The sequence below is a fragment of the Mus caroli genome, unplaced genomic scaffold (assembly GCF_978045245.1).
Source record: "Mus caroli unplaced genomic scaffold, Mus_caroli_1 scaffold_1, whole genome shotgun sequence".
Taxonomy (NCBI): domain Eukaryota; kingdom Metazoa; phylum Chordata; class Mammalia; order Rodentia; family Muridae; genus Mus; species Mus caroli.
In genome coordinates, this window is record NW_028227256.1 from 102,100,001 (window position 1) to 102,124,420 (window position 24,420).

At 41.9% G+C, this 24,420-nt stretch overlaps 1 protein-coding gene across 2 annotated transcripts in view; it reads right to left on the bottom strand.

The window, feature by feature from the left end:
* Positions 1–292: 292 nt before the first annotated feature.
* Rnf152 (ring finger protein 152) overlaps positions 293–24,420 on the bottom strand; it is an 86,305-nt gene continuing 62,177 nt past the window's right edge. For both annotated transcript variants that reach the window (XM_029473995.2, XM_021167584.3), the window contains one exon: positions 293–8,365. In XM_029473995.2, the coding sequence (XP_029329855.1) occupies positions 7,610–8,221 (612 nt within the window). In that variant the 5' untranslated portion in view covers positions 8,222–8,365 and the 3' untranslated portion in view covers positions 293–7,609. The remainder of the gene's footprint in view (positions 8,366–24,420) is intronic.

Consider the following 24,420-nt stretch of genomic DNA (forward strand, 5'->3'; position numbering starts at 1 on the left):
CAGAAGGAGCCCCAAGCTGTCTCACTACAAACCCATTCTCGGGCATCTCAAAAGCCATTTGAATGTCACCTTTGTTTAAAATCCTTGATTTAGGAGCACTTTGTAGTTTTAATACCTGTCTACTAAAATTTCCCAAGATAATAAAAGTCCCAGTCAAGTTTTTCTTTCGTAGGGGGAAAAAATACAATGCATGAGTCTACTTGAAATCATTTTGAATTTTAATCATAGCAAATGTGTTTTAACAGTAGTCGTAAAATGAACATTACCACATATACAAAGGACAAGACACCAGTTTAGCATACAAAAATACCATGTATTAAAATCAGGTTCATTGGAAAAACTGGGGACTGGCTAAGACACCATCTATAACAGAGAGAGCAAGCAGGAAGGCTTTTAAGACATTCCGATTAATAAACAGCAGCTTGATATCCCCTATGAAGTCAGTATTTGGCAACATTGGACAAGAATTTCTACACTGCCCGGTAGCTCATTTATCTGTAGGGCAATTTGGCCCTTTCAAAGAAAAGCTTCCCCAAATAAACAGTCTCCATTATTATAAATGAAACAAGTCAGGAACTAGAATTAACAGCCTCAGAACAGCATTAATCTCACCATCTGATTGCAATGTGTTATACAAGACCAGAAAGCCCACACATGGGTCTTTAAGAATGGAAGGGAACATGGTGGTAGTTACATATGTCCTCTATTGGGAGTTTGTGGTCAACTTCCCCAGACGCTGGCAATTTCCATACCTACAACCATCAAGTGAGGCCATACATACAAGTGGTGAGATATGTAAATATAATAATGGCAGCAGTCAGAACATAAGCACAACATTATTGAACTAATTTTTTTGCAGTAGTCATACCCAAGTCACAGCCCACTAATTGAACTAGGACTTTTTCATAGCAAAGAGAGTAACAAGGACCACTTATATGTACTCCATGGCCAACACCATAAGCAGGCTCTGGTATTTTCTACAGCCTTGATAACCCAAAAGCATCTGAAAGGATGACACAGGAAAGATGAGAACTCCTTGGGAATCTCCTCATGAGCCAAGCACTTTCCATTTGTGTCTTCAACTTAAGCAGGTGATCCCTGGTGGAATGGTCGAGTTTGATGAACTCATCCCAGGTCGCATACTGTTATCTTCAGTTGGCTTCTACCATGGCTGACATACAGTGTAAAGTCTTTTTTTTTTTAAGCCATAATCCCATTTCACTTTCCTTTCTTTTAAAAATAGTTTCTCCTTCTCTGGGCATGTCTATCTATTCAGAGTACCATTCCCTCAGGTGAGGCTCCTTGGCAATGGGATGGCTAAGTCCACCTAGTCAACAGAGTATAAGACAACAGCCACTGCCTTCTCTTACTGTTCAAACAGAGATAACATAGGTATCAACTTGTTCCCTGAAGGACATCTGTCACATCTGTTTCTCTTTTCTTTCTACTTCACATTTCCTTGCCACCAATATATCCAACCACTGACTACTGTGTTCTCAAAAAGCAAATGCTGAGTTAAAGAGTGACCAGTCCCTTTGAAAAGCTCCTGTTAGAATAACACAGTAACTCATTGGGCAGGGCTATTACAGGAGACTGTCTTGTGGACTATAGCTCTCCATCTAGGGAGGCATTGAGATCAGTGATCTGGGAAAACAGGGAAAGATCCAGGATGTAACAAATATCCTGTAAGGAATGAAGAGAAAGGCCCACTGTTGGAGCTCTCAGGAGGACCCTCAGTGCTTTGTTCTAATAGTTGATTGTCCCTAATAACACAATGTGAATAGTATATTTAAAAAACCCTTTTTAGATTAGACTCCAGATAAATGAGAAAAGCATATTCAAGCACCACTACAGTGTGGGATGCACACATGGGGATACCCCAGGCAGTGAACAGGGAAAAATCAAAAGACCATTGGCCGGAACAAGCAAGACAAGAGAAGTGCTCAGAGAAATTGATTCAGAATGGAGTATCTCAGAGATAGTAGTTTACAATCTTGAAACATAACAAGGACCAAAAGAGGAGAGAGAGAGAGAGAGAGAGAGAGAGAGAGAGAGAGAGAGAGAGAGAGAGAGAGAGAGGAGGGAGGGAGGGAGGGAAGGAAGGAAGGAAGGAGGGAAGGAAGAAAGGAAGAGAGAGAAAGAGAAAGGCTATTTAGAATTCTGAAATTAAATGCCCTGCCTGCTCAGTGTATGAGTGATCAATGGTTTTTCAATGACATTATATAGGAGTTCCCACCTCTTTATAAATGGAAAAGTCTTAAGAGTTTAAGACATTCCCCAAAGTAGTTGGTTTGACATGGCATATGGAGCTCATAGCAGCTGTTTAAAAATTAATATACAAATTCAGCATTTTGTGATCCATGGATGAGAAAATCATGCTGATCTTTTCTACTTTATGTTAACTCCAATTACAGGGAGGGAGGGAGGGAGAGAGAGAGAGGGAGAGAGAGACAGAGACAGAGACAGAGAGACAGAGAGAGACAGAGAGAGAGACAGAGAGAGAGAGAGAGAGAGAGAGAGAGAGAGAGAGAGAGAGAGAGTTGTAGTAAGTCAATTGTATCAGGAAAAATGGCTTGAATTTCCACTTAGTTTTCAAGAGTTTCAGGTTGAAAAAGATCCAGCAACTATCTCTTTCAAATAGATACCATGGGTAAATTCTCTTGGAGATCCCACTCTTGCCTGGAATTTCTGTCTGTATGAGAATGACTTTTCAGATGAAGTCTTCCTGATTATGGTGGAAATGTCAAGAAGTAATTTCTCCATCTAGGTCCAGAGTATGAGTTGGCCAACTTCTGGTGTGGTTCCAGAATGTTACCTAGTCCATAACACCATTCTTCTAAGGAGAGAGGAGCTTTGTTGCTGTCTGGGTGTATCACCCATAGTATATGAATCACTGTCGGCCTCCTAACTTAGAAAAGTCTTAAGAAAACACCGTTTGGCCAACAAGTTGAAGACCAGCCCCAAAGAGAGTGCTTCCTATTGAATGGCTGCAGAATTGGAAACTCAGCCCAATTCTGTTCCATCAAAGCAAGCACAGTTGGCTTCCACTACACTGGGGTGGGGAGCAATGAAGAGGAAGGCTAGGAAATTCTGACACAGTACAGATTTTCAAAGGAAGGGACAGGAGATCTTTAAATCAAAATCTAAGCAGGGAAGGGTGCCAGACTATTGGCTACAGTCTGAGTTTTATTCGGAATGTATCTTGAGCTGGACTCTCCACTCCCCTTTACTCACAGAAGAGTAACTACAGAACAGCCATACTAACCTTTCAGTTTCTAAAGCCCATTGAGGAACGTTTTCCTTTTTTTTTTTCTTAACTATGAAAAATGTAAAAAGTGCCTTTGTGCAAAGTTTCAAACCTTTTAATGATAACTAAATTTAAAAAGAGACACTCAACAATGTCACATCTCACTCTAAAAGTGGTGCCTTGTTCCAACCTGGCACCCTCATATGCCCACACCAAATACATGACAAACTGGCTGACTTCAAGGGCAAATAGAAACACTGTAAACACCGCAATGCATGCTTGATTGTGGATTTCCCACCTCACTGATGCAGTGATTCGGTTGGGAAAGAGCTCAAAAGTGAACGGGGATTTCATCAGACTTTTATTTATTAGATTTTCTGTAACATTGACTCTTTTTTTGGCCACAAGACCCTACACACAGTTTCACAGCACAGGTCATGCATGGCTTGCAAGTCAAAAATTTTACAGCTACTGTCTAGCTATGAGCTTTGGACAATAGATTTACATGCAGCTAATGGTCTCAGAAAAGGGGCTTAATAAAGTTCTCTTTAAGCTTCACTGCTCATTCCTTAGTTTAAAGTCTCTAAGCAATAACCCCAAAGGGCAATGGATGAGATTTTATTACTACCCCTCCCCTTTGGAGCCCATAAGCATCTTTAAGTTAGAAAGGAATTTCTTTTGGCAAACTGTTACTAGTCAACTTCCTGATGTCATTATGGCCAATGTGATCACAAGCCATATGGGAATATTTAATTTTAAATTTCTTAAAATTAAATAACATTTAAAAGTCATTTCTTCAGTCATCCCCACCTAATTGCTTAACAGCCATGTGGCTAGTGGCCACTCTACTAAACAACACTGAACAAATACAGAACAATTTCCATCGATCCCAAAAGTTCTATCAAACAGGACTGACTTAGAAAATTCCAAGAGCTGAACTAGCATACAGATGAAACTCCAATGGATCCACTCTGTGAGTAATGCAGAGGGTGAAATTTAATTCTGTTTCAAAAAAAAAAAAAAGCCTCAGACCTTCCTGATAATAAGGTGTGACTGAAATTCAGAACTAATTTGCCTTTATCATTACAATTTATGTCCCAGGTCATTATACAAAATTTTTCTAAAGACGACGTATGAAGTGCCATACTTGGCTCTACTTAACACGGTAAGCATTCTCTTGCTTATATCAAGATCATTAATAAAGAAGAAATTCATGCTTATTATAGGTTACTATTTACACAACACTCATCGTCCTGGACATATGGGGGGCAGGATCCTGGCTTATGTTTTACACTTCTAAATATTCAAATCACATGGTTTGAAAGTTTTGTTTTAATACCTTCATTCATCCCTAAACCAACCCCCCCCCTTTTCTTTCCCAAAGAGAAGCTATCTAAAAAGAAATTAATCTCTGAAACAACCCTTAAAGCAATAGCTGACACTTACAGGGCATTCCCAGACTCTGTAAAGGATCATAGCCTGAGAGGGAAGGTGGTGTGCCTCGGGAGGAATAACACGGCACAGCAGGACACGGGTCTTGTCTTCTTGCTATAGAATTACAACCTGCACACTACTCCTCTCTACATACTCCAATGAGCTCATCTGCAAGATGAAGCCACTAGAGCCTCCTTTCAGCTGCAACTGCTGTCCCTGCCACTGGCATGTGATTCTAAGCCCTGGCTGCTTGCCCCACATGAGATAGATAAAGTTTTAGTGTTGTGGGTAAATTCCAGAAGAAACTGAAACATCAAGTATATAGAAGTTAGCAGGCCTCCTTGCCCCCTCCTCTAACACACACACACACACACACACACACACACACACACACACACACACACACACACCCTAATAAGCACATATGCAAACCATAGGCAGAATCCATTTCAACCATTTTAAATAATGTCTCTTAGACCAAGCACACATAAAAAAGCTTTGACTTGGGTTATAACTGTCAGGTTGTAAGGTCAAGAGTCTACCAGGGAGCAGATTGATTTTGCTTAATTACAGCTCTAACATGGACTTTTTAAGAGTTCTGTGGACAATTTTACTATACAGCTTTGCAAGAAAAACCACAGGACACCATATCAACACACATGTTAGTATCTATAAATAGCCTCCTAAACAACTAGAACATTTTCGCACACTGTACTATAGGATCACTCATTTTCTACTGTACAGGAAGGTATGCTGATATCTCTCACAAATGAATTTAAATATGGCCTGGCTTAAAATTGCAAGAGTAACATCCATTGGAAACACAACATCCTTTATGCAACATTTTTGTCTATGTGTGTTTTCTCCTCTGAGAGAAATAGAAAGTGGGTCAGACATGCATTAGAGCAGCCTGAGAGTTTGAGAAATTGATGCTAACCCAACAGTATATTATGTTACATAATAGAGGATAGTATTCAGCTAATGATACCTAAATTATTAATACCAAATAAATCCTAGATTATTCGTTGTATAATGCCCAATAGCTTACACGATAAAATGGTATTTTAACCTAATTTCTAGTTTGAGCCCTCAGATACATTTTTTTCTAAAGGTCTTATAAATTTGAAAGATTTTAAAAACCAGAGCTCATAATTTGATGTTGAATTTTCATGTCAATTGTTATTGTTGTACTCTAGATGTTATTCCTCTGTTTTATTTCATTGCAAAGTCATCACTTTAGCACACATCTGTTGTGCAGCTTGAAGATGAAGGCCAGCAGGCCAATCATGTTTCCATGTTCCAGGGCTGCTTCTGACCTTGCTTAGATCCTGTGCCACTGTTTCCTTTCCTTTGCCTTTCCCACCCTTTCCACCATTTCAGGGATTCAACAGAACAGCAGGGAGGAACACAGCTGAGTGGAGTCCTTGACAAACATCACTCATTCCACAAACAGAGTTCAAAGAGGACTATAGCGCTGGCAACTCTTTCAGAATGCACACAGCCAGACTAGGGACTGCTCCTTTTATGCTAACAGATCTTTCTTCATGAATTCACATTTAAAAATAGTTTAAGTAGCAATCATGAGAAACTGGTTCACTTACATAGAGAGCACGAATTTTTGTTCACCATACTACTTTTGGCAGTAGAAACATTTGAAATACAAAACATTTTCTTGCAAGTTCCAACAAGATGAAATTGAATTCTAAGCAGGTTAACTCTTACAGGAAAATCTTTCCAAGAAAAGATCATCAAGGAGTGTCTATTACAATGCCCATCTAGGTGTGCCATTGATTAGCAACATTTGTGACTTCGACACAAAGCCCTCCAAACTGAGGGAAAATGATGAGTTCTTCTGATGCTCTGTCTGAGCCTTTACTGACATAGGATCACTATACACAGCAAAGTGCAAATGGATGTTGGAGGTGATGTGGGGGAAAGATCCAGGCACCGGCCAGGAGGCTAGTGTTGTAGACACTTGGCTTGTGCACGCCCACAAAGTCTTACTCCCAGGATTCTTCAGGAAAAACTCAAAAACCTGAGATAAATTGAATTACACACACAAAATACACACAGAGATTCACAATATTTACACTTTAAATTCTTATCTTGTGAGATGGCTTGAGAAAGATTGGCATATAGGTTTCTTAGGGAATTAGACATTGCCTATATATTTCCCTGTCCATCACTTGCCTGTTGGGCTTCCAGCTTAACAAGCACATAGCAAGCTTAAATCACAGATGAAGAGAAATGAAGGAACTTGGCAAAGCACAACACACTGGAGACATGTGTGCAAATATTTTCTTCAAACAGCCAAAAGGTCTGTTTTGATTATTTTGATTTGGGTGCCATTCAAAATGTATAAAAAGTTTATGAAGACCAGGGTTCAATCACACACACACACACACACACACACACACACACACACACACACACTCATGCACCCACGCATGCGTGAGCACACACACACAAACATGCACACATAGGAGCCAGCTCTGGGTCTTCACTGTTTTTGTTTTTTAAACATGGATTTGAGATTTAATTCTACTTGTGTACACAGCATCTGTTTTAACCTACCGTCTACCGTATTTAGAGAGCTATTGCACCCACATGTACATTTTCATGTCTAAGTAGAAAAGTCTAACTTGAGACCATGATTTTGGAAAATCATAAATTACAGCCCATTGGATACACAATTATGAGGAAGCATGCAAACATCTTCATAGTTGTCACCATCTCCAAACTGTCCTCCTGGGATCTTGCTGAGACCTCACCCTCTGCACTTGTCTTTAGGTGAATCAAGTGACCAATTGCAGGCCAGCGCTTGCACCAAATGCTCAGTGTCACCCCCATCTCATCACAGGGATCCCATCACCAACACCTGCTCACCCCCTAAGTTGGTACCCACAAGAGGCATCCCTGTAAAAGACTTCAACCACAGGATATCACAGTGAAGCGCTTAGAGATGCAGGACATGTTGTGTAGCACAATGCCCAGGAGGAAGACCAAAACACAGGCCACCAGGATGACAGTGCACACGCCAGACCATGTGGAGCTCTTCACTACGCCCCTTCTGTCAGGCTCCTCCTCCACAGCCTCCTGGGGAGCTCCACCCTGCAGGGGCTGCTGTTCTGCAGGGATGGTCACCACGGTGAGAGACTTCTGCTGGCTCCCTGGCAGCAGGCGGCAGCCCATGTCTCCCGGCAGGAGTGTACGCTCCTTAGAGATGGGCAGGGGCAGCATGTAGCACCCATTGCTTGGAAGTTTGATGAAGACTGGGGTATGCTCTGAAGTGTGTGGTATGGCAATGACTGCCAAGACCTCTGGGTCATCGGGCAGTTGTGATACAGAGAAGCCTGGGGGCAATTTGGTGATGCCACGGCACCAGGGGCACCTTACGTCCTTCTGGCTGGTCCTCATCTGCTGGAGGCACACCGAGCAGCAGGTGTGCTTGCAATCCAACAACTTGGGCCTTCGTCGGGGGCTGTAATAATTAAAACAGATCTGACATTCCAACAGGGAATCCTGGGAGAGTGTCTCCATCGTGGACCAAGAGTCAAAGGGCAGGGCCAACAGGAAGCTGGAAAAGCCGGTTCTCAAATGTCACCACTCTGGATCCCTCTTCTCAAGGTCAACAGGGAATCAGCAAGCTCACAGGGCATTGAGCATTCACAAATGTGCTAATTTCTGGGGGAGAAAAAATAATGCAGATGAAACTAATTAATCCATTTTAAAAGTTACAATGTGGATTAGTTAAAACATATCATGGCTCAAAAGTCTTGTTCCTGGGTCAAACACAAGAAATAAAAAAATCCTACTGGTAAGACCATAGGTTTCCTGTAACGCCCAGCAGGAAATCACATACCATTTCTTGCCTTTACTTACCTCCCTATAAGAATTCACAGCTAGATACAGGGAACTTTATAGAGCAGGTGCTTTTGTAAGAACTGCCTACTTGTTTTATGACCACTCCTTTCTTTCATTGTGTCTTTAAGCTTTGTTATTTTGCAATGGCAGATAATACTACCATGACTTTGCAAGGCACAATGTGATGTTTCAATACATGGTCACACTGTGTAACGAGTAAATCCTGATAATTAACACATCCCATCACCTCAACATTTATTGTTTCTTTTCTTTTTTCCCCATTGTTAGTGTATGCCTATGTATGTGTATGTGTGTATGTACGTGTACATGTACATGTACATTTAGACCCAAGGCTACTGTCAGGAGTTTTCCTCAGTTTCTCTCCAAACCATTTCATTGAGGCAGGGACTGTTCCATTGAAAACATGGCTTGCTCATCGGCCAGCCTAGCCAGCTTATTTACCTGTCCCCTGTCTTTGCTCTCTGAGTGCTAGGTTTAAAGGAAGTAACCACAACTGGATGTTAGGGATGCAAACTCTGCTCCTCACGGCAGGAAGTTTATCTGTCGGTCTCATTTCTTTCCACATATGTGGATTTCCCAAAGGAAGGGGTTTCACTGTGACATTTCTAGGCAGGCAAACAGCGTGACTGAAATAACCCCACAGGCAGAAGCTCACAAGGTCCATCTTTTTATCTCTTCCTCCAAACACCTTTAGTAAGACAATTCTTATTGAATCATCTTAAAAAGTGGCCAAAAGAACAGGAGACACCCACAACAAAAGCAGGGTAGCAGAGGGTCTGGAAGTACTGCAGTCCAACTCCACAGAGGAAACTCAGTGTGGTCTCTCATTTCATGATTACTTAGGCTTGCCTGCCTAAAGGTTAAACTTGGTGAGGTTTTCAGTAGTAATGGGGAATGAACCCAGGGCTACACGCATGCTAGAAAGGTGCTGTACAGCGAGTCCCAGATCCTAGCTCCTAAAAGCGAAAACCTCACTGATCACGATTATCAGTGAAGAACTAACAGGAAGACTGTATATTATATAGTGTAAGTGTGTGCAGCCCTCCCTAGTATCAGGGGAGATACCTATTGAAATTCAAATGAGGTTTGAGGGCTGCCCTTTCTGCTCCTCGGGTTTTCAAGGAAGACTGCCCAGGTCTGCTTCCAGTCAGAAAGCAGCCATATTCTGCTTCTTTGCATGGAGTCATGACTCTGGAAAGAACTGTTTGCCTGAAAGTTTTATATTTCTAATATAATTTCCTTTGGGAAATAAAAAAGTCACCCTCTTAGATATATACATTGTTAAAATAAAATTTTAGAATGCATGAAAAAGAACCTACTTTGCAGAAAGAGATAGCTTGGAGTGCAAACATGGTATGGAGGCCTGGCAACCTTAGTTCAGATGGCAGAACCCATGAAAAGTCCCCAAAGCTGCTGCTGGCACCCCACATCTGTAATACCAGCATTCTAAAGTATAGTGAGACCAGAGGCAGCGACATCACTGGTGCACACGCCAGAGGCCAGCTAGCACACAGCACAGTAGTGAAAACAAGAGAGACCGAGACAGGAGGAGCCTCATGAAGGTTATGCATAATAGACATACAGTACAAAAATTAATCACTGATAAAGTCAAACAACTAGAAGAGAAACATACTTGTGCTTTAAAAGCACCTATTTTCATATGTTACTAAAATTAAAATTAACAATACAACATTCCAAAAGTCCATATCAGAACCAACAACATCTCTAGTCATAGGGGTCTATCATGTACAAGGTGAATCTGTGTCCAGTACTGTGCAAATATACATATATGTTTCAGCACATCCCTTCATGTGCGTTCACATGCATGTGGAAGTCACAGGAAACCCCCCAGGGTCATTCTTCAGTCACCTTCCACTTTTTGTTTTGAGACCCCGTCTCTTATCGGCCTGGAATTTCACCAACAGTCTAGACATAGCTGGCTAGTGAGCCCTCCTACCAGCAAGCTGCCAGGGGCCCTCCTACCTTCACCTCCCATGGGCCAGTCACTAGGACTACAAGTGCATGTCCCTGTGCCTGGGGTTTTAGATCTATCTTTGTAGCTAAGACATGGTGTCTGTCTACAGATAGTCCCAAATTAGAGCTGGGAGCTGTAACTACATAAGCTTTGTTACACCATGTCAGAAAAGCTGGAGGAGTCAAGGATGTCTAGGGAAAAATCTGAACTCTAGAGAGTTCAGATCCATTCAGAGTAAGAGACCAGGCAGGCTGTTGTCAGGTTAGGAAAACAGCATGAGCGAAGAAAATGACAGCATCCATGACTTAGTGATTCCTCCACCTCCCACATTAGAGAGCTTGATCTAGCACTGGGGTGACTACAGCTTTACCCTTCTCTTATGCTCGGTCTTTGACATAGTCACCTTCGAAGGAAAGCAACTCCAGCACAGCACTAGACTGTTTCCCTAGCATGTGATGAGTCCCGGATTCAATGCCTAGGATCATCAACAGATAAATTAAGGGCTGAGGAAATAGTGCAGTGAGAGAGTGAAGTCCCAGGTTATCTCCAGTATAGCAAAGATAAAATATATAAATTATTTCTCATAACACCTATGCTCTGAGTTCTCTTCCATAGGCCAGGAGAGCAGACTCCTCAGGGAAGGAAGACAACACAGGCTATGGACTGAGGACTGTGGCCAGCAGCACGTGCCAGGCATGGGGCTTTATAGCAGGCAATAGAAAAACAACAATTTTAAGAGTAAGACTGATCCGTCTGGGTCAGATGAGGAAGATGTGTGAATAGACTATTAGGTTAGACAGAGAGGAGCCATGGCTTGAGTAAACAAGGTGTCTATGCAATGTGCTAAGAGGTTTTTATGGACATTGACACAACAAAGCACAGCCCTCATCTGAAAAGGAATAAGGGGTAGTTTATTCTGGAATAATTTTGAGTGACCATAGCCTGGGAACACAGATTTAGGTTACCCCAAATTCCATTATTTCAGTGTGGAAAGAGTTTTACAGTTTCATGGAACAAAAAAATGGAGGCAAGTTTAAAATATATTGGGGGCCACATCAGAGAAATGGGTACAGCAGACCACTCCTTTGCTCTAACCCACAAGCTAAGAATGTCACAAATGGCATCTTAGACCTATAGAAAAGCTCCCCTTATCTTGCTGTAACTGCTTCTCTATCATTAGATAGTCACAGGATGTTAGTTCTGACACAGAGGTGGGAAAGGAATGGTTGTTTCAGGGCTGCAACTAACTTAAAGTGAGGTTATTAGCCTCTGGATGACCTGTAACATTCCAACTCTCCACAACACTATAGTTCTAATTTGTTAATCGGATTTTGCAGCACTTGCTTTCCCCTCCCCGCCCCCCTCCTATCTTTGTGAATCACCCCCCCACACACACCAAATAAAACCCAAGTCCAATTTGTGTTACCCATATTCATGGAAGCCTAGTCAAAGTCTCAGTGGTCACCATCCCCTTAAAGAGAACTGAGTTCTTACTTGAATAGAGTAGGGTTCAGCAATAAATGGCAATGAAGAGATCACAGCATGAAGAAGTCAAAGCAAGGCCTTAAGAGGGACATCACTATGTCACTGGGAGAAACAGAGGTGACATACAAGGAGTTTGCTTAGGATATATTCCACAGCAAGTTCCAGGAAGGTATTTAAACCACAGTGAGCAAGTCAATTAATTTGCTACACAAGAAAATCAAGGATAGATATGGGAATGTGAGCCACAAATTCAAAAAAGAGGAAAGTGGGTGCATTGCTCCAGAATGGAAAGATCAAGTCCTAGAGAGGTAGCCATTGCTTTGTGGGTAGTCTTCCTTCTGCTCTCCCTATGCCTTGCCCTCTAAGAGAAGCCACCTAAATTATTATGATGCCAACTGCTGAAGAATCTTTCTGTAAATTTATAAAAACCCATAACATGGTGAGTTTCAAATTACATCAGAGCAGGTCATTGTCCTTATTCTCTATCAACTGTTAAGGAATGTGTCAATTGCTGTGAGGTTGAATTTGCAGAGATGTTTGTTCAAGAAACTGCAGGAACAAGCCCCAGGAGGCCAGATTTACAGAAGCACAAACAAAAAGAGGGACACACAAGCCCCTAGAAGGAAGACCCTGGGGTCTTCTTGTTTTCTTGGTCCTTGTCTCCTTTTTTTCCTCTCTGTAAAAAAAATGCTTTGAGTGTCTGAGCTACCCATGAAGCTTTGGAGACCCATCTTTTCAGGGTGCCTGCCACCAAGTAAACTTGCAACTTTTCTTCCCAGAGTTTTGTCTGATGAGCACTGGCTTCTGACTGGTGAGCAGCTCTATGTGAATCCACTAACACTCCTTCTGTGTACCTGGGATAATTACTTAATTTTTCTAAAAGAAAGCAAAACCAAAACTCCTCATGATGTGTTTATGAATCACACTCTTAGCTACTTTTAGTGTCAAACTCACTGACATAGAGTAAAGCCATAGCATGACCCATGGATGTGAATGCACACATGGGGAAAAGAGATAGCATGGCCCGTAGATGTGAATGTATATAGAGAAGGAGAGTCTACTTTGAGCTATGGTAGCAGGAAAAAAAAATCACAGGAAACTATTAAAATGATAGATTGCTGAAATTTATGAAATTTCTTAACAACAATACCCAAGAAAACATCATCACTGTAAACAGAGTTGGAGACAAATGTTTCATGGTACCAAACCAAATATGTCAATGTACCGATTAATCTTCCCTCCATATAATTTACCTTCTAAGTAATGGCTCAGGGAACAGTATAATGAGTGCAAAGCAAGGTGGAATCACTCTGGTTTTCTTATCACTGTCTTTGTCACCTCTGAGTACAACAGGAGGGCAAGTCACTTAACCTCTGTGATCCTATGTGACCTCATCAGCCCAGTGGAGATGGTGGAGCCTGGGCCAAGGTCAAGTGAGTTTACCTCTCTGCTCAGAGCTTTGCAGTTGGGATTTGCCCAGGAAAAGTACCCACAGGCACTTCCTGGTTATCAGAGAGATACCATTTGCACAGCATGCCAGAATAAATGCAAATCTTCTTCCTGGCACTGCTCCAAGGCCTGCAGCACCATCATTTTTCAATAAAGCCAACATGCAACCTGATTCACGAAATCATGCTCGGAGAAATGTTCACTTAATTTTAATGTTAAGTTCCCTTAAAATTAGAGTCTGCTACACGATTTCCAACTCCACCCAAGTTCCACTGAAGCAGAGTGGAAACACGCTCTTAATTTTGATGGGACACATCTGAAAGCCTTTTTCACAGTGGCAGCTCTAACTTCCAGGCAGCTTTGTTCCACACTCAGCCCGGCTGTGTGGTATTACTGTGTGGTATTACAGTTCGTTTTCTGGAACATGATTAGTAATGATGGTGATTAGTTAGGTGGAAAGAAGAAAAACCGTCTGAGGCTACGGCCTGAAGCTAATGATGAATCACTCTTCTCTTCTCTTCCATCATGAAGTCAAGAGAAACAAGGCACCGATAGAGAAGGGGGAGCTCTGTCCACTGAGGCTGGAGAAGAAGTTCAAAGCTCTTGTCAAGTATGTTATACAAACATGCACACCAGCAATTGCCCTGGGAATTTGAGTTTGGCATTGCCTTCCTTGAGAGCAGGATGGGATACTCAAATAAAATGCTCATGAAATTTTAAAGGGACTGAGAACTTTAGTAGAATGCACAAGAACAAGTATAGGCTGGAATATATTGGACCAATTTGTTAAGTGTCACTGCAATTTATTTTTGCAAAGAACCTAAAGTAAAGATCAAAGAGAAAAACAGACCACACAATAAGGAAAAGTGGCCAAGGAAACAGCTTTCAAAAGAAACTTATTTTCAAACATGTTTTCATAAAACAGAACTTGGTTATATGTACACTATGCAGATTAACTAAGGTCTGTGAGGGGTATTATTATAGCTCTAGAGACCTTTGGTATCAGGGATCTGGAACTATTTCATATTACTTTGTGATCTGTACATCTTTATAAACATGCAGGTGTGATGATATACTTGCATAAATGTAGTGGGAGGTGAAATAACAAAGGTCTGTGACTTTGACGTTTTACAGTTCTAATAGCTTTGTACAAGTCCAGGTACATGAACATGTACATGAATATAAGTAGATGCTGATGAACTAGACAATCCAAGTTGGCTCACTCCCTTCACAGATAGGCATCCTCAGCTTTGGTGCTAACCAGGACACCTCTAGAGAACCATAGCATGAAGTGGTTACATCCACTTGGTCTTAACTGGCCACTTTGATGTTCTACAGAAAGACCTAAATTTAATGGTTGCATTAAAAGAAGTCTCAATGATTGAACTTTGCACTACATTGCTTCTCTCTTTTTTTTTTCTGCTGAAATGGCTTATCTTTCTGATGCTTGAGTGAGATATTTGAAATGAGATTGGGCAAAAGAAAAAAATCATTGTTTTATCTGATACTTCAGCTGATCAGACTACTTACTTGTTGTAGTGTGTCATAACAAATGTACCCAATTAATGGTCAGAAAGGAAATGGCCTGGTAACAGGCAAGTCCATGGCTTCTAGCTTTCTTGCAGCAGGGAACAATCCTTCCAGGACATGGGGTTCTTCAAGCATCAACAGTCTACTTGGGGGAACAACAGCCACAGCTTTGATGCAGTGAGGCAGTAGATACTGCATCTTGACAGAGTTCAATTGAGGATCCACTGCATAAATTCCAATCTTTGTACAATTTCTCTTTGGAGTATTCTGAGTTTTTTTACTGCAAGAAGCCAAAAGTCTAGAGAAAAGCTACCTCTTTAGTTAGTAAAGTCTTAGATGATGGAGAAAAATGGGGAAGGAGATGTTGACAGTGCTGGTGGTTGACCGGGTGGCAGAAGTAGGGAGGGTGGGGCAGAATTTCAGTGGTTAAACAGGAAGAAAAATAACAGAATACCTATGATGTTCACTGCCCCCAGCGACCTCTCACCAGGTGAGACTCACCTCCTTAAGCTTACTCACCACATAGTCACTGTCCTAGCCATAGCCTAGTTGGCCTACATGCCTGCATATGCCATGGAGCCAAGGGCATGCTATGGCTTGGAGCCCTGTAGTAGTACATGACAATCCTCTCACTGAGAAACCTAACCTACCAAGCAGCCATGGCTGCCAAAGAGGATGTTTGTTCAAGATGTAATATCCATGGTATAAGGAACAGTATAAAAATTTTGCTAATTTTGTAAATTAGCAAAAGAAAAATACACCAGACATAGCCACAGCTGTTACTACATGCTAACAAAGTGTACTATAACCAAGACACTTACCCATTAAAGCCACATTCAATATTACACAAATCATAAAGATCACTGGTTTTGTTTGAATATCCAACCAACAATCAATACCATTTGAAACAGGAGATAAGGATCTTAGATATAATTCTACTCTTAAACAGCAAGTTACCTTGAGCAAATTGCATCTGGACTAGATGGTACCTTAATGGACTTTTTAGTAAAAGCACTGTATGGTATGCTGCTAGGTTTCCTACAGCTTGGCACTCCACCAGAGTGCTTGTTCAGTTGATGCCTTGTATACTCAACAATAAAACGGTAATTCAAGTAGATTGTATTGGTGACCTTAATATATATTATATGAGATGATGAGTAGCATCTAAACTATTTATGGTAGCCTACACTTGAAGTCTCTACACTTTCGATCTGGGATGCCTCAGTAGCTCATGTTTACAGTGTTCTTTCCCATTGGTACCACCAGTGTGCTGGACTGTGGAGCCTTTAGGAAGTGAGGCTTGGCTCTCAGAAGATCATGGGGGCAGGCTTCTGTCTCTTTCTGGTCTGCTATGAGGATCCTATGCAAAATGCACAACACTGTAAACTTCACCATGACATCCCTAGTAGGCATGGGCTGAGATCTCATTAAACTAGAGCCCTAGCAAACCTTCCCTCCCTTAAGTCATTTGTATCAGGTACTGTGGTCACAGCCACAGCAGGGTAACTGATGCAGACATTAATTACTCTTTTTGTGCCCATTCAAAGAATGCATCCAGCTAGAGCTAACACTCTTGCAGAAACACCACCACGGGTCCCAGAAACAATGACCTTTTAATATTTGGTCAGTGCCCTTCAAGGATCAAGTAAGACAACCCTGTCATCTCAACTAGCCCAAGCAACCCAAATCTACTTCGAAAAAAAGAAGCTGCATGGCCACAGGGCTTCTGCAAGAGGCCAAGGTTACATGTGCCATCCCCCATCACTCTGCTTGGTCTTTATTCATCCATCACTCCCCACTGTCTTTATTTGCTCTATATCCCAGTAACAGCCAAGAAAAAGTTGCTGATGGTAATAAAGTAGAGAACAGCTATAAAAGACTGTCAGGGGAGCCCAGGATCCCCAGAGGGAAGGAATGATAAAAGATGCTGGCCCCAGAACGAGTGAAAAAGAATTTGCTCCATCAACTTGCCTGGCTGCCAGAATGTGAGCAGGAGGAGTATGGCAAATCAATAAAGTCAACGAGATGGTAAACAAAGAGGCTAAGTCCTACCACGGGTTTGCACACCAATTAGACAAGGCAGTTCACACAAGTGTTCCAATGTTTATTGAGAACCATATGCGAAACATCTTTCAGGGTACTAGGGATAGCATAGCAAATGGCAAACAAGTGTCCCTGCTCTTTTGAAGCCTGGATGCACATTCTGAAGAGAAGAGCTGTGTCAAGAGCACAGGACAGAGAGGAGCAGGCAGAAAGGAGATTTTTCCCACTATATATGCATATAACTAACCATAAAGGGAGTCAGCCAGGACTACTGATGAACTCTTGCTTCCCACTGGAAACAGAGAGAAGACTGGACCTGAAGGCTCTGCTGTGAAAAGCAGATTAGAAGGATGGACACTGGAGTTCTTTGTATTTAGTTAAGCATTATCCTGGGGAGCAGATGTAAGACTTTAGGGATGGATCAAGGCAGATAGTGAAGATGCCCAAAGCCAGGCCTTGCTCATTGCTGGGGACCCAAGGCTGTGACGATCTAACAGACACTTACCGTGCATGAGTTGATGGGGCTCAGCTCCAAAGACACCATTCAAGCTCCCAGAAACCAAATGCCTCCTTAGTTAGGGACCTCAATATCCCTTATTTTTCATGTATAGGCCATCCAGAACCTTTGAAGATCCCCAAACTCCTATGCAAATATATACTTTCTGTGGTGCTAGGATAGAAATCTAGGAATCTTTGCATGCTAGACTACCTCTGTGTATAACACTGTGAACACACCCACCCCACAGTACTGATTTTTGCTGTATTGACTCTGAGATGGGTCTCACTCTATAGTTCAGAGATGGCCTTGAGTTCTCTATTGTTCTATCTGTCTCTTACGTTCTGGGATTACAGGAAGTGCACAGTGAGGCCCTGCCATTCCTCATTGTTTTTATCCAACCTCAAATTCAAAGAGAGAGAGAACAAGATCTGAAAGCATAACTAAGGCTTTAGGTGCTGTCTCATTACCTCAAAGAAATAGTGGCTTTGCTATGGCATCCTTGGTACTAAGTTCTGATTTTCAGTAGGTTCTAGGTATCTGGAATGATTGTCAGTTTAACAGTATGTATTTGGGATGTAAAGGCCATCATGATAAGGAGTAGACTGGCATACACCCTCAAGTTGAGTACAATCATCCCTCAAGTTGAATGTGTATGGGGGTCAACAGATGAAAATTAAGCCTTCTTAGAGCACCCCTCATCTGGCTAAAAGTAAAAGCCTCTGAAAAATCCTGCCATGAATTCCCACTCTAGGGCATTTCTATCCCAGGACAGAGAAGAGTAGCTATGAATCCCTTCTGTTGAGTTCCAAGACCCCGACCACCATTGTCACACTCTAACCTCCCATCCATGCTCCTAGAAACCCATTTGCCTTTCCTAAGATTCCTCAGTTGTCTCTCCCACTGCTCCCTATTGTCTTTTTCCCTACTCAACTCATCATAAGATCCATCATCCCAGCCATCCCTTCCAATTACTCCTCCATCAATCAGCACAATTCGCATGCTAAACAAATATTTGTCTCTTGTAATCTGCTTTCTATCAGTTTAATTCACAGGTCCCAGACACTGCTCCTAAGATAGGATAGAAAAACTTTTCACCTCACCAACAGTTCCAATACAACTGCGCTTTCAAAACCCAGGCACTGTGGCACTGAGTGCTGAGTGACATTGGTCCCTAGTGGTCTAGCCCCCTGTCATGATTTTCAGTATGTTTGGCCAAGGGAGTGGCACTATTAGAAGGTGTGGCCTTTTTGTAGTAGATGTGTCACTATAGGCATGGGTGACTCTCATCCTAGCTGCCTGGAAGCCAGCATTCTATTAGCAGCCTTCAGATAAAGATGTAGAACTCCCAACTCCTCCTGCACCATGCCTTCCTGAATGTTGCCTGTTCGCACCTTGATGATAATGGACTGGACCACTGAACCTGTAAATCAGCCCCAATTAAATGTTGTCTTTTATAAGACTTGCATTGGTCATGGTGTCTGTTCACAACAGTAAAACCCTAACTAAGATACCTCTGGTTCTCTACCTTCAGCTTATAACTGGAGACACCTATCCCCAATTAGCTTAACAGGTAATCTGTGAGGCAAGTTACAGAATGCAAAGAATTTAAATAGTAGTTTTATATTCCACTTTGGAACTAAGAAGGTTCAGGAATACAACATCACTGCTTTACGGGTGCAACAAATAAAGTGATTCGGCAGAGCAGAAAATCCAGGCTAGAGCAAAGAGCATTCACAATGGCTGACCCACTGTATCCTTAGGGATTGACACCACCTGTAGTTAGACAAGAGGGAGGTGAGGAGGGAACTGGATCACATGATAACTACTGCTGAGAAGTCTGATGGCAGACCACCTGTCTGGCTGAGGATCCTGGAATGCCTGCTTACCTCTCACTCCAAGTCCTAAGGTAGAAGGTGAGGAAACTCATGGTGAAATTCTTGTTCTACCTAAGCCTGAGGAAGGAGGACTACTGGAGTGAATCCCAGAGTCTAGACGTCCAGAGAGCATGCTTGTGCTTTCAATGTCAGGGCAGTGAACAAGTGTTCTAGGAGAGTGGGGAAATGAATAGGACCAAGTCACATATCTGTTCTTTCTGGGCTGCTGAATGACTTCTGGATACACACTGGGAGATAGTCTTGCCTATCTAATCCATTCCACAGCTCTCCTCCATACTCTGACATCTAACATACTATTTTGGGGGAGTGGTGGAGAGGAGACAGATCTTACTATGCAGTCTAAGCTGGACTTGAACTTACAATCATTAGCCTGCCTCAGCCTCCTGATGACTGGTACATCAAGTGTAAGCTATGAACCACCCCTGGTTAGCCAGCATGATGCTTTACCAAATGTCTAGGTCTCTCTCTCTCTCTCTCTCTCTCATTCTCTCTCTCTTAATCTAAGTACACTGTAGCTGTCTTCAGACACACCAGAAGAGGGCATCAGATATCATTACAGATGGTTGTGAACCACCATGTGGTTGATGGGATTTGAACTCAGGACAGTCAGTACTCTTAACCACTAAGCCATCTCTCCAGCCCCAGCTAGGTGTCTCTTGATCAAGGTAAGTGAATACCTACAGTTACCCATCATAGCCAACATCCCAATGCTAAGAAATACCTTAGTGAAAACGGATCCAGACTATTAAACCATGTGGGCAGGAATATGGGGCTCATAATAACTGCACATGAAAGGAAGTTCTTCATTTAGTGGAACTTCACAAAGACATAATGATAAATTGCTCTTGATATGGACACAAATCCTTCATTCATTTGGACAGTTGTAGCAGCCATAGATAGGCAGCGGAGTGGATACAGATGCAGCTTCCTTAGTCTCTGTTCTACACAACAGCGTATTGTAGAGGAGTATTACACCATCTCAGCCATCATCATCCTGTTCACTCTCACCTTTCTGCATCCATCTCGTATTGGTCTCATCTTCCTTGAAAAGCCCCATTAATGCAGGAAGATATTAAACAAATGTTCAAACACATCAAACATCCCTAGACGCATAATTCATGGCAAAGAGAGGCTCACTGGAGTCAAGTATCCTAAGGCTAGTAGGAGAAGCATGGAGGGAAAGCTCCGAGTTACAAAGCAAACAAGCCCCACTTGTTTGTGAAGACACTTTTACTTATACACATTTACACATGCATGTGCATGTATATGCACATACACACTCATGTACTCATATACACACATGCATATGTACGAGCACACATGTGTACATACCACACACACACATACACACACATACACACACACACACACACACACTTTTAAACTCCTTTAAACTAACTCAAGCAACATACAATGGCAAAGCTGGAAAGAATGGAAACTTACACGCCTGGTGGGGTTCAGACATGCTTTTAAATAAGTGAACTTGAAGCCATTCAGAATGCTCTTCTCTCTGAGCAGAGTGTCGCTGCAGTCTTCTAACCTACCTCAGCACTCATGATTCATAGCTCGAGTTAAGACCCCAACAGGAGTTGCAAAGAATCCCTGAAGGCATTGGCACTAAAATTAAGCACCTCCAGGAGTCAGCTGTCAGTTTGCTCATTACTTTCTCTTACTTCCAGCTGCAGTAACTCAATGAGGGTTGATTTCCCATTTAGGCAAAGTAAGAAGGGAAAAAAAATCCAAACCCCAAGAGTAGATATTGAACAGTGGTGCAAAGCACTGCTATCCATCATTAACTGGCTTTCTCACCCTAACAATAAACTAAAAAGATTTCTTCTGTTTTCTTAAACATATTTTAAAAATCCAAACTTGAAACGAAGTTAATTAACAATAAGACACACATGTCTAAAGTGTGTGGTTGGTGGTTCTGACAAATGCCTCACCCCTGTAATGACTATACCCCCTGAGATATTTCCACCACAAACTTCCCTGTGCCTCATCAGGTTTACCCATCTACCTGCCCTCACCCCTACCTTGTCTGCTTCTGTCCTGTTTTCTATTTTTGCAATTGTGGATTTGAAACTCATCTACAATTTCCCTTAGGAAGTTGATTTGACAATATCCTGAGTGTACTTAATTTTTTTTTTATGACATATCCCCCGACGTAGCCCAAACTGGCTTTTAACTCAAGGTTCCCTAGTCTGTATATCCACTCCAAGTACACATTTATTTTATTTTTAAAACTACATTGTTCATTTATTTTGTGTGGATGTGTCTCTGTATATAGGTACATATGTTCCACAGCATGTATATGTAGGTCAGGAAATAATTTTTAGGAGTTAGTTTTCTTCTTTTACCATGTGTGTCCTCAAAATCAATCTCAGGCCACTAGGCTTGGCAGCAAGTACCTTTACCCACTGAGGCATCTTGACAGTGCCTGTGTATATTTGTATATAGCCTAGCATGATGGTTTTGGATATAAACTATTTGTTCGACTTCATACTCATACTTCATACAGAAGGCCACAGGGTAGCATTCATTCAAACATTCTTAAATGTAAGACACTATTTCTAAATCTTGGGGCTCTAAAGAAAAAAAGATGGGGGTTTTTCCTGCTCAGGCAGTGAGGGATATTAGGCAGTGATGTCAGGCAGGGGATGCTAGAGAAGTAGTGTGGGGATTTGGAAGAAGGGTGATTTGGGTCAATCTGGGGAAACAAAGACTTTCAAGCAAAGGAACCATTTCATGTTTCCTCCAGAATAAGGATTCAGTTTGTGTACAGTACCCACAGCGAGGCAGGCAGTGAGAGACTTTTAGGGGAAGGTAAGAGATCTGCTGGTGCAAAGACAGACATTGCGCCCTGGGTTTTCAAGCTGTCTACTAACCTGTCTTTAACTTCTGTATGATAATTAGGCATCTATTAGGGAATGATCCCTATAGCATTGCTCTCTGTATGTGGAATTAAGAGTCCATCAAGGGAATCATTATACAGTCAATAAACAGATATTTTCATAATAAGCCTTTTTAGAAAATATAAACAGCAATAAAGGAAAAGACCGAGTCATGAATATTTTGAGTCTTTAAAGATTAAGTCTTGAGTGTGCTGCTTCCTCCCATCTCTCAGGAGCTGAAGGGAAATGGCTGCAAGGCTCTCCTGGGGGGGTCATTCTCAGATTTCGAAAGACAACTGACTCCAACCAGAGCCAGCTGTGATCTGGAAAACCCCATTGCTTCTATGCACGGGCTATGGTTACAGCAGGAACAAGGAGAAGCACTAGAATCCATTGTCTTCCCTTGGCTGTGTGTTTAATTTGAGCACTTTGAATGGACTCATCTTTATACATGAATGAAGCTTGCCCATCTGGAAGGTGATACAGAGTTAGCATTTGTTGCTCAGATGACACCAGTGTGAATATGCACGCCTGAGGGTCCCTCCTTCTCAGATCTTAACAGTAATAATACTCAACATTCTAGGAGGCAAAAAACAAATGTGAGCCTACAATCACTCTGTGTGGGGGTATGGGAGGTAAGGGGGTGGGCATGTGTATCCCTGTGTTTATATGCATGTATGTGTAGTGTGCATATGTGTATCTGTATCTATATGTGTGTATGTGTATTTGTGTGTATGCACCTCTCTCTCTCTCTCTCTCTCTCTCTCTCTCTCTCTCTCTCTCTCTCTCTCTCTCTCTGTGTGTGTGTGTGTGTGTTCTCCTTTACACTATATGGGTCCCAGGATTCAGGTCATCAGGCTTGGTGGCAAGCACTGTTGCTCAGGGAATCATCTCACTCATTGCCTCAATATTGTAAATTGAGTCTATGTGAGGGATATATGGGTCTCGTAGTCTACAGCTATCTTCATTGTATAGAAAGGCCACATCAAATCCAATTAATTCTCTTGAAATTAAGACACAGTCCTTCCTAAGCCTTGAGCTGGCTTTGTTACAGACTCACTACACATCAAGCACCTGAACCACTGGTAAGAGTTTACCCATTTCTACCCACCCAGTCATCCGTTTGGTCAGGGCCAGTTTTGTTTGTGAGAATTTTGCATTTTTACAATCAGAAGGTTTGAACTGTGATTCACAGTGTGTGGATATTTCTGATTTGGTTTTTAAAATATTGGTACATACATGTCACTTATCTCAAAGTATTTAAACAACAAAATGTATATTTAAAAAACAAACTTTACTGTAAAGAGCTGCAGATTCATTTTATACTATAGAATATTTATTTGTGTTGGGTTAGCAGGTTTAAAATGACTGACAGACATTATTTGGTGAAAACTGACTTTCAGCCAGGCAAAATCATTTCACCAATATCATACATATTCTAGTTGGATAATTCTATATGCCCTACCAATAATTTATAGTGGGCTTCATTTCAGATTTCATTTCCCTTGCCAAAACAAACAAACAAACAAAACCAACAAAAAAAGGCCCAACAGTACATTTATCTTTGTTAATTAGTCAAAATGTACTTAGGATTATATGAAAGGGCCTCATTTAGCAGTTAGATGTTTTATAAATGAAAAATAATTAAAAGAAAGTTTGGAGATGGCTTAGTGGGTAAAGTCCTTGCTGGCAAGCAGGAAGACCTGTGTTACCATGGTGCCCTCATACAAGTCCAGGTGCAAGGACTTGAGCCTGTCACCCCAGCTCAGAATGGCAGAGACAAGCAGATACTGGGGACTTACTGTGCAGCTGGTCTGGGAGTCGTGAGGTCCAGGATCAGGAAAGACTTGGTCTCAAAACATTGAGATAAGGTTGAGAAAAACTGAAGACCTCTGGTTTCTGTGCACTGGCACCCTAACCCCACCCATACCCCTACCATTCCCACATGAATACACCACACATACACATAGAAAGGGGGTAGGTAGACCAGAGAGACAGGAGAGAGTCTTTTAGGTTAATTCATAGCATCAGTGGGATTTTAGGAGCTCTTCTATGTGTCTTATGCCTGGCCAGACATAACAATGTGT